General features: G+C 33.0%; 1 protein-coding gene across 1 annotated transcript; it reads left to right on the forward strand.

The window, feature by feature from the left end:
* The first annotated feature begins 8,335 nt into the window (after nucleotides 1-8,335).
* LOC124909605 (uncharacterized mitochondrial protein AtMg00810-like) lies at nucleotides 8,336-10,635 on the forward strand. The gene is made up of 3 exons (XM_047450271.1): nucleotides 8,336-9,348; nucleotides 9,763-9,921; nucleotides 10,542-10,635. Exons 1-3 carry the CDS (start codon nucleotides 8,336-8,338, stop codon nucleotides 10,633-10,635), a joined length of 1,266 nt encoding a protein of 421 aa, XP_047306227.1.
* Nucleotides 10,636-10,904: the final 269 nt, after the last annotated feature.

The raw sequence follows: 10,904 nt of genomic DNA on the forward strand, positions 1-10,904 counted from the left end.
ACTTTGTGCATGCCACCATCATTGCAAAAGTTGAATATTGATAAATGTGACCATTTCCAATTTTTTGACTTCTCTGATAGCTTGATGATGAAGGTTATTTCTAATCTTAGAAATGTAACCATTAAAAATTGTAAAATGTTGAAAGGAGTAGTAGGAGTAACAACGGGTGGTGCAAAAGAGCAACGTAGAAAATCAATTGAATTCCCTAATTTGTCAACATTGAAACTTGAATCCTTGGACAAACTTGCGAGTTTTTTCATTGACGTCAACAATTTGGGTGACAGGGAGGAAAAGTCGCAAACTGCACTATTTTATCCAGATAATTATAAGGTAATAGTAAAAATAGTAAGTCAAATTTTGTTCTGAAGTTTTGTAGTGTAGTATAATTAACTTTTAATAATAAAAATTAAGGTGCAAATAACTAATAATATAATTTATAGAAATATATATATATATATTTATGAAGAGTATCTGATCGATATCTACTTATGGAAAACTATGTATTAAAAATAATGTTTTATTTCATTAATTATGACGATGATTAGGTAACTATATATTGTAAGTGAAGTATCCTTTGTTCTTAATTTTAATTCCAAAGTTAAACAGTATATTAATGGGGAATAGTTAAGATTATCTATACCATATAAGAATTATATGAAAATGTGTACATGTTTTGTTTGGCATACAAGTCTCATTTCCTTTCTTAAGATAAATTATATAGGAGAATGGAAAGACAGATGAAGACTAAGCCATATATAATCATGATATTGTAGAAGAAATAAAGTATGAGTGATTTTATCTAAACTTGACATACTCTTGTGAAAATTTGAGATATTTATATTCTAAGATATATGAGATTTATTAACTAATTATATATATATATATATCTTAAATTAATAAATGTTAATGCATTTGTGTTTATTTTGTATGCAGGTCTTGTTTCCTTCCTTACAAGAGTTGTGTATAAAGGGATTGTCAAAGATAAATTATATAGTAGGAAGGAAAAATGGACAAGTAGGGGGACATCATGATCATATAGAAGAAGAAGGCTGTGGCTGGGAAATCCAACAACCCATATTCCCTAATTTGGTGAAATTGGAGCTTAATCATTTAGAGGAACTCTTGAGTGTTGTTGGAGTGATGAACAATACGGACAACAATTGCAAAAATCAAAATGCACTCTTTCATCCTGACAACGATGATGAGGTAACTTTTGTAAGTGTTGATTCCATGTTAATTAAAATAGTATTAGTGTTGTACAATTAATTTGGAATAGTTAGATTATTAATATATATAACAGGAAGTATTGTATATTATAAGGTAAATAAAAAATTATTATAATATGTATAGAGATCCGTTGTCTAATTATATATGAAATTAATAAATATATTTTGTATGCAGGTCTCATTTCCTTGTTTAAGAGAGATGATAATACAAGGATTGCCAAATATAAATTATATATTAGGAAAGAGAGACGGACTTAGAAAGGGACAGGGACATCATCCTCCTCCTGATATTGATGAAGTATTTCCTGTATTAATACGGCTGACGTTGGATGGACTATGCAATTTAATACATATGTATGAAATTAACCAGCAAGGACTAGGAGTTCTTTTATTTCAAAACTTGGGAAAATTGAAAATATCTGATTGTGGGAAATTGAGATATTTGTTTTCGGAGAATATAGGTAGAGTCGCTGCCAAGAACCTTGAATGGCTAGAAATCTCTAATTGTGGAATGATGGAAGTGGTGATGAAATCTCTAATAGAGGATGATGATGATGATGATAAAGCTGGAGGAAGTAGTTCTCTCGGAAATAATCATTTCTTTCCACTCCTCAGGGCATTGAAGTTGGTGTATCTATTAGGTTTGAGGAGCTTTAGTGATGCTGCTTATACTTGGGAGTTGCCATTACTAAGGTATTTACATGTGTCACAATGTCTTAAGCTAGAGACACTCTCTCCCGGCTATTTGGATTCTCCAAGACTGCAGAGTTTCTTTTATGACAGTATAAGAAGAGAAAATGTAAAGAATACTTGGAAAGGTGACGTTAACAAAGCGTTGCGTCATTTCTTTATCAAGGTACTCTTAATCTCTCATTTATAAGTTATTTATCTTATAAATTAATTAAGCTTTTATAATTAAGTTAATTTGACTACATTATTATTAATTTGTAGAAATACAAAAATGAACAACCGGTGGAGAGATGAGAGAACCAAATAATGCTCCAAGCTAGAGAGACGAAAGAGAAAACTTGGAAAGATTATGAAAAAGAATACTTGGAAAACATGGCACTCATGGTACTCTTCCTCTCTCTCTCTCATTTATTTTGTCTTTCTTATAAATTAATTTAGTTTTTGTAATTAAGTTAAGTTTACTACATTATTATTAATTTGTAGACACAGGAAGAATAAGAATATCGAGAGAGACAAAAGAGAATGAAGATGGAGATGTCGATGGAGACGGAGACAGAAGAGGATGAAGAGAGACTAGAGAATATAGATGAAGAATCAGAAGATAATGAAGAGAAACTAGACAATATGGATTTTCCAAGGATGGACAAACTCTTGTATCATAAATAGAGAAGAAAATGTAAAGCATACTTGGAAATGTAACGTTAACAAAGCATTTCGTCATTTATTTATCAAGGTACTCTCTTCCACCCTCTCTCATTTATTTATTTATTTATTTATTTTGTGTTGTGTTTCTTTCTTTCTTATATATTAAGCTTTTATAATTAAGTTAAGTTTACTACATTATTATTAATTTCTAGTTACAAGAGGAGGAAGAAGAAGATCTAGAGAGACGAAAGAGAATGAAGATGAAGACAGAAGATGATGAAGAGAGATCACTAGAGAACATAGATGACCAGAAGATCATACAATGAATATTCTTAGAGCTGAAATGAACAAAGCATTGCATCAATTATTTATCCAGGTACTCTCTCATTTATTTTTTTGTGTTGTATTTCTTTCTTATAATTAAGTTTAATTACTACATTATTATTAATTTGTATACACAGAAACCAGAAGAAGAAGAAGAACCAGTTGTAAAGAGACTAGGGGAAGAATGGAAAAGAATAAGAAGAACTAATTGCAGGACTTATTAATTTATGACACATTATTGTATCTTTGCAAGGTACCTAATTCATTAATCACTGTTTTTTTTCTGGGGGGAAATTAACATTATAGCTTCTGCTTGCTTGCTTAACATGTTTTGCGGATCATAAACTTTGTTTCTCGGCATGCATGCAGATTGGCAAGAAGAGAAATCGGCCTGTATATATTTAAAAGCATTCTTGAGATGACAAAGTAACACTATTCCATCTCAAATTATATATCTTGTTACTATTACATATTTAATTGATCAAGTAACACACTTTCTTTTTATCATCGTTTGTGATCATCAGCCAACAGGTGTAAGCTCAGATCATGAAGACCGACCTGTTTAATTACTACTGATAATATCAAAATGTGGACGAACTGATGATGCACGAGATTGTTTGAAGAAATGCCCTAAAGAAATGTAGAGAAAATAAGTAATTTTTTTTTACTAAAACTTACTATTTCTGTTGTAATCATTATTTTATTTTAAATACCCAAAAAAAATATCATGACTTGAAGTTTTTTGAACTTTTCAAGTTCAAAACCTAGCAAAACTATGTTTATAGTTGAATTATGGTTTAGGCAAAATTGTTCCTACTATTAAAATATGGAAAATGATATATTCAACGAAGGAAAGAGACAACGAAAACACGACCACGAATCAGACGTGGTCTGCCACGTTGCCCCACAAATCAGCATTAAAATAATAATATATATATAATATTAAAAATGTTTCATATTTTCCATCTCTTTCTTCCATTTATTTCTGGCAATTCATTATCTCCATCTTTCTTCTATGGCGATTTCTTGCTCTCCGACTTCAACGACTTATTCTCTTCATCCTCGTTCAATAAAAAATGGTAAATAAAAAATGGTAAGTCTTTTCTCCTTCCTTCGTTTCGAAAATGGCAAGACTTTCATACTTATTATCTTCTTTTCAGGCTGGTCCAAGTTCATCATCCGACAAGACTTCAAGGTAAAATCTCTACACCATGTTATCCATCTTTTAAGAAACAAATCTGTTTACAAACGAATATTGAGGGATTAGGTTTAGCGTAGAAATGATTTTGAAACTGGACATTTCGATAATCAGTTATACATTTTGGGACCTGAAACTTCTAAAATGTCCATTTTGCAACATTTCTAAAATGTATAATCATTTATCGCTTTATCTGTATGTTATCTGTTTAGTTGTCTGTTGTTTATCTCATGTCTGTTCATGGTTCATTTATTTTATTTTTTTCATTTGTTTCTTTTGTATTTGTAGAGCAAATAAAAGTAAAAGGAAGGCGACCCAAAAAAGAGAATTCACCTGAACCCTCGCCAAAAAAAAATCAAAACAGCCAACAACATATTTTTAAGAGGACCCGTCTTATGGCCTTTTCAATCTTCTTCAACTATTGTATGATCAACTAAAAGAGGTTGTGAAGGCCATTGGCTTTGAATCTCTTCTGTCACTATCCCTTTCAAAATACCCCGGTGAAATCTCTCGTTATCTCGTCAGAAAGTTTGACTTTATTTAATGTGTGTTTATCCTATAGAGTGGCGAAGAAGTAAAAGTTGAAGAAGATGATGTCCAATCGTATTTGGCATCCCCATAGGGGAGTTGGAGATTGAGAATCAGATGGAAACGAGACCGATACGAAGTTGACAGACTTTAGAACTCGATGGGATAAACCAGTAGGTGACGGTCCTATAGTGACCTATATGCCAATGAAAATCTTGGAGAACAGAGCAGGAGACAACAATTTGAAGATAGACTTCCTACTGTCAGCTGCTTTCTCTAGTGCGATCACCAATGTCAACTATCCAGGTATATCCCAAAACTTATATATAGGTATATGCATTATTAATAATCCTCAAATCTTTGGGATATGATTATATAATTACTATCTTCGTTGAATGTTATTCCCACACACATTATCTTTGGGATATGTTTGAGAGGACACAAGTAATGTGAAGGAAAATTGAGTCGAAAGTGAATCATTATGTTGTTGTTATGTTGAATCATGCATTATTGTTGTTGTGGCCTTATTTTCTTAAAATTAAAAACAATGGAATTTTGAACATGTATAACCCTATTTTCACATTATATATCCTAAATTTGACAACAACTATCATTAACAGTTAATAATATAGTAAATAATTAGGAAAAAAAAATTTTCTTGAATTTGAAGACGACTTCTTAGGGATTTTCTCAATTAAAGATTGTTTCATCTTTATTGGTAGTCGTCCTCGACTTCTAACTTTGTTAGGAGAGTGTATCAAAATGGAGGTTGATGGAGATGCTTCTATGTCTTTGTCTTTAGATGTTTTTGTGTTTGAATGATTAAGTGACATAAATTGTTCTATCAAGCCTTTTATGCCATATCCAAAAAGAACAATTGTCTTCAGATTTTACTCCAACTTGTTGAACCTCTTGCATCAATTGAGTTAGACTATTTGTGACGTTTTTTTTCTTCCATAGACATATCTGAATCATAAATGTTGGTGATAGTTTGATACCCATGCTTAATATCTTTACGCCATCGGTCCATTATATAACACATTCGTACCTCATTCACCCTCATTTTTTCAACACAGTCATGATATGCCTACACAAAGTACCTCTCAACTCAAACAATCGACATTGACATTTAACATTGCAATCTAGTTCGGTATGATGCATTTATAAAAATATCTCTTAAATGTTCTTCATTAACCCCCAAAATGATTTCTTCAACTTTAAATATACAAGTTGTCCCGTCCTATTCAATTACTGAGATGTCGCACAACATCAACCTTCTAACTTATTTTTGAACCAACCTAAATATATCTTGAGTGTAGAAGGTTTGGTATTGTCTTTGAAATGCAAAACCAATGATAGTTGGTATCAAAGAATTAAATGATTGAAAATCCATTTTTTTCTCTCTCTCAATATTTCTCAACAGAGCCCTATCATATTGCTCGACGAATTGTTTGAGTGTTGTTTTGGACTGCACGTAGTTATAAAAGAAGGCATTCATACTTTCACTCCTTTGAGATGTGGACATCCCTACTCAAAATTGTCCTTTTATGTAAATAAGTATCCATTTAGATCTTTCCAAAAATAAAGAATTCAACTAATTATTATCTTCTAGCTGATAATCTTTTATTAGTCTAATCTAATCGTCTTCGCATTGTTGAATAGTTATGGAGTTGTATACTATATTTTTCAGCCTCTTCATTATTAGATTGTATTAAGTATGATTTCTAAGTTTTTAGAAATTTTCTTCATTATATGTCACAAACAAAAACGATGATGAGTTTTAGGAAATACCTTCTCAATTGTAATCGTCATGGATCAATATTGGTTTGTGATTATGGCATTTTGAGATCAATCATCCATATATTCCAATCATGTTCTAAACAACCAAGTGAAAGAATATGAATCTTCACTTGACAATAAGCCACTTCCATGTAAAATAGATTGACCATGATGATTAAGTCCGACAAACGAAGTAAAAGGCATGTCATAGAGATTTATCAAATATGTTGTATCGAAAGAGATAACATCGTGAAAATCCTCATAAGTAGCCCTACATCGTCCATCTTCCCAAAACACGTTTCTAATTCAGGATTTCTCATCCAAATCAATAAGGTAGAATAAATTTGAGTTCCTAGTTTGAATTCTTAAAAAATAATTAGTGAGTACTTAAGCATCCCCACTCCCTAACCTCAATATTTGTATTTCTCTAACGTAATCTCTACATGTTCTCTCATCGAAAGACATGTTTTCATATCCTTTAGCTTCCACTATAAGGGATTGAAATGTTTTGGCCATAGTTATTCTAGATTCATCGTTTGTATCCAAACTCCTCTTTGCATTTCCGTCTATTACTTTGTAGGACCTAATATGGAGTATCCTCTTAGGGATTAATTTATGGTTGTTCTCAAGACAAATACTTATTATCACAAATTTCCCTCCATTCCAAACAACAATATTAATCTTATCTTTACAATCTGTCTTAATTATTGGTCTAAGTTGATGAAACTTATTTTTGGTCCTCGATTCTTTTATACAACTCTTGGTACAACTAATTCTGAAGTATTTCCTCTTACCACCTACATTTTTGCTCCCTAACTTGGTAATGCTGAATCCTGTTAAGTGGGCATATGATGTGTAGAAATCAAGAAGTTGTTCTTCAGAGAAAAATGTCATTCCAACATTGAAAATTTCACTACGAAAATAAGTGTAACTAAAAGTAATAAAAACATCCAAAAATATTTTTTAGAATGTCACTGCACTCGAAATGTCCCAAAATGGACATTTCGGGACCCGAAATATGACATTTTGGGACCCAAAATTGGACATTTTTGGGAAATTACCACCCGAAATTTGAAATTTTGGAACATTTCCCTCAAAATTGCATTTTCTAGAAAAAAATATTTGCACCAATAATCGGTACCTTTCAGGTTAAATAAGGGGCGATTTGTTCAGTGCTTCAATATGTACTGCGTACTTCTCTTTGTTGGTTTCTTGAAAGATCAAACAATTTGTTATTATACAAAAACGATTTGAACAATATTGTTAAATAACTAGATCGGAAAAAACGAAATACCATGCGATAGGGTTTTGGTTGGGAGAAGATTTTTCGTCGGAGAAGTTTGAGAGAGAGAAATAAATGGTGGGTTTTGAGTTTTGGATTGTATTTATATATGTAAACCTCTTATCCTGGTTTGATTTTTTAAAGCTTTTTTTTTTGTTTTTTTCCAATCATCCTATGCGCACTCGTGCCAATAAAGACCCCTCTTGGCGTTCATTCATGACCTCCAAATATAATGCTCTTATTCAGAATTAGACATGGTCTCTAGTTCTTCATAACTTTGGACAAAATATTGTGGGTTTCAAATGGGTTTACAAACTCAAACGAAAAGCGGATGGCTTAATTGAGCGTCATAAAGCTCGTCTTGTGGCGAAAGGCTTTCATCAACAACTTGGTGTTGACTATGTTGAGACTTTTAGTCCAGTTATTAAGCCAACAACCATAAGGACCATTCTTGCACTTGTTGTGTCCCGAAATTGGCCTATTCACCAACTTGATGTTAGCAATGCATTTCTTCATGCAAAATTATACAATGAGGTATATAAGACTCAACCTCCTATTTTTGTTCATCCTGAATTCCCTAATCACGTGTGTCAGCTCCATAAAGCCCTATATGGTCTAAAATAAGCACCTCGTGAATGGTTCTCTACGCTACGATCCTCACTCATGCCGCTTGGATTCTTTGAAGCTAAGTCTGACTCCTCCTTATTCCTCTATCATACATCTACAATCACTGCATTTATCCTTGTGTACGTAGATGATATTATCTTTATGGGAAACTCAACCTCACATCTGTCTATAATCATTTCTCGCCTACAAGACAACTTCCCACTTAAAGACCTTGGACAACTCCATTATTTTCTCGGTGTTGAAGCTTCTCGCTCATCTGATGGGCTCTTTCTGAGTCAGTCACAATATATTCAGGACCTTCTTATTAGGGCTGACATGCAATATTCAAAACCACTTAATTCTCCCGTCTCTACTAGTTCTTCACTTTCTAGATATGATGGTGATTCTCTTTCTGATCCCTTCTTATACAGAAATATTGTGGGAGCTCTACAATATTTAACTCTCACTCGTCCTGAATTAGCATTTGCGGTCAATCGTGCTTGTCAATTCATGCACGGTCCAACATCCACCCATTGGGTTGCGGTCAAACGTATATTACGATATCTTCGTCATACTCCACACCATGGGCTTGTCTTTCGTCCATCGGCATCCCTCACCCTTGAGGCCTATTCTGATGCTGATTGGGCAGGTTGTCCTGATGATCGCCGATCCTCTACAGGATATTGTATATTTCTTGGTAATAACCTCGTCTCGTGGAACTCCAAAAAGAAGCATGTTGTTGCTCGATCAAGTATTGAATCTGAATTTCAAGCCTTAGCTCATGCCACTGCCGAACTTTGTTGGTTTCAATCTCTTTTGAGTGAATTACGAATTTCATCAATCCATCCACCGACTTTGTGGTGTGATAATATCGGCGCAACATTTCTCTCTGCAAATCTAGTGTTTCACTCTCGTACAAAACATATTGAGATTGATTTACTCTTTGTTAGGGAGAAAGTGGCTAAAAAATCTTTACTTATTCAGTATGTCCCGACTCATGATCAAATTGCTGACATATTTACAAAAGTATTGTATCACATCGGTTCATTTTTCTCCGTGACAAGCTCACGGTGTGTGCCTCCCCGTTTCGCCTGCGGGAGGATATTAAAGATATGGAGGCTATTAAAGATAATGATGCTTTTTTACATTTTAAGGAGACTAGAAAACATAAAGTCTCATTCATTCCCAAGGAAACGTCAACACCTACCAAGGTCTACCAATTATATATCATTAGTGTTGTCATTTATTCTTTTAATCTTTCAATGAATGTAATGTATATAAATAGTGCTGATGTAATATCTACGTATATAGAAAATATAATTTCCCTTCTATCATTATTCTATCTTCTCTAACTATGCCCTAATCGACTTGGATGAAATCTTCATCAAATTTTTGAGTTCTTCTTCAAAAGTCTTTTCTTCGGATTTGGGTTTTTTTGGCATGACTATTGCAATACTCAATAACCTTGGCCATAATCTTTCCAGTGATATTAGGAACAGGAATGACGCTATTGGCGCAACTATCTTCGATCATGTGCCGCAGCATTTGCGATTTATGTGCAAAGATTTTATCCATCTCGAATGTTTGATCATCGGAAGTATTCAACACAATGTTTTTGAAGTTCGACATTTCTGCGGTGATCGGTAATTATCTCCATGAAGCCCCATCACTACCACCTAATCCCATTTTGTTACACCCAAAACCGCAAGTTTCTCGACATCTAAATATTTATTTTTATGTGGGAATTAACATAAGTAAAAAACTTGTTTCTCGGCATGCAATCAGATTAATTGCAAGAATTAAGAGAAATCGGGAGATGAGTAACAAAAAGATTTCTCAATTAAAGATTGTTCTTGGTCCCTTTGAATTTGATTATTTTGTACTTGGTATGCACAAATGTGTTCTGATCTTTATGAAAATCTCCCTCATTTTCCATCCAATGAACCTGTTGGTAAAGAAATCATGTTCTATTGAATGCTTGTCAGGAGGCTTTTCAAGGATCTCACGTTTAGAAACTAAAGCGATAATAATAATAAATATTTTTTTTATTATTTAAGAGTCTTTTGAATTCTTCTCTTATTTAATGTTTAAGTTTTGTTAATTTAATTAAATAAGTTGTAATCGCGTTCTTATTTCCACAAGTGAAATAGAAATAATTTCATTCAAGTTTCTTCTATCTAAAGTCTTTATTTACTTTTTTAAATAATCTTCTTCATAGTTCGATCATTGAAGTCTTGATTGTGCCTTTGTTACATGGTATCAGAGCTTTGGTTACATTCGTGAAGAAGGTATTGTTGTTATTCGATATGGAAAGTGGTGGTTGTGTAGTTGAACTCGGTTTGGAACTATTAAACTAGACAAACTATCGGATATGGAAGACCTGTATAGAATCGTACATAGTCGGGGAAGACTTGTGAGACATTGTCATAGACGACGATGATGTAGCTCCTTAGGATGATGTAGCTGAAAATGTGGAAACATCGAAGAAATGGAATAACTCAACGAAAAGGCATAATTTGTGTTGAATAGGTCAATCTCTCACAATCTATTTGAGCACATCATTGGTTATGGATCTTCTCGTGAGATCTGGGAAATATTTGATCGTCTTTTCAACAAAAAGAACAAG

This window comes from Impatiens glandulifera, chromosome 7 (genome assembly GCF_907164915.1).
Source record: "Impatiens glandulifera chromosome 7, dImpGla2.1, whole genome shotgun sequence".
NCBI classification, from domain to species: Eukaryota; Viridiplantae; Streptophyta; class Magnoliopsida; order Ericales; family Balsaminaceae; genus Impatiens; species Impatiens glandulifera.

Excerpts from the sequence above, each read along its gene's own strand:
- LOC124909605 (XM_047450271.1), top strand. The coding sequence starts at position 8,336 with ATGCCGCTTGGATTCTTTGAAGCTAAGTCTGACTCCTCCTTATTCCTC. Across the intron at positions 9,349-9,762 it reads TTCTCCGTGACAAGCTCACG|TGATATTAGGAACAGGAATG; the intron begins GTGTGTGCCTCC and ends TAATCTTTCCAG. Across the intron at positions 9,922-10,541 it reads CGACATTTCTGCGGTGATCG|AGCTTTGGTTACATTCGTGA; the intron begins GTAATTATCTCC and ends ACATGGTATCAG.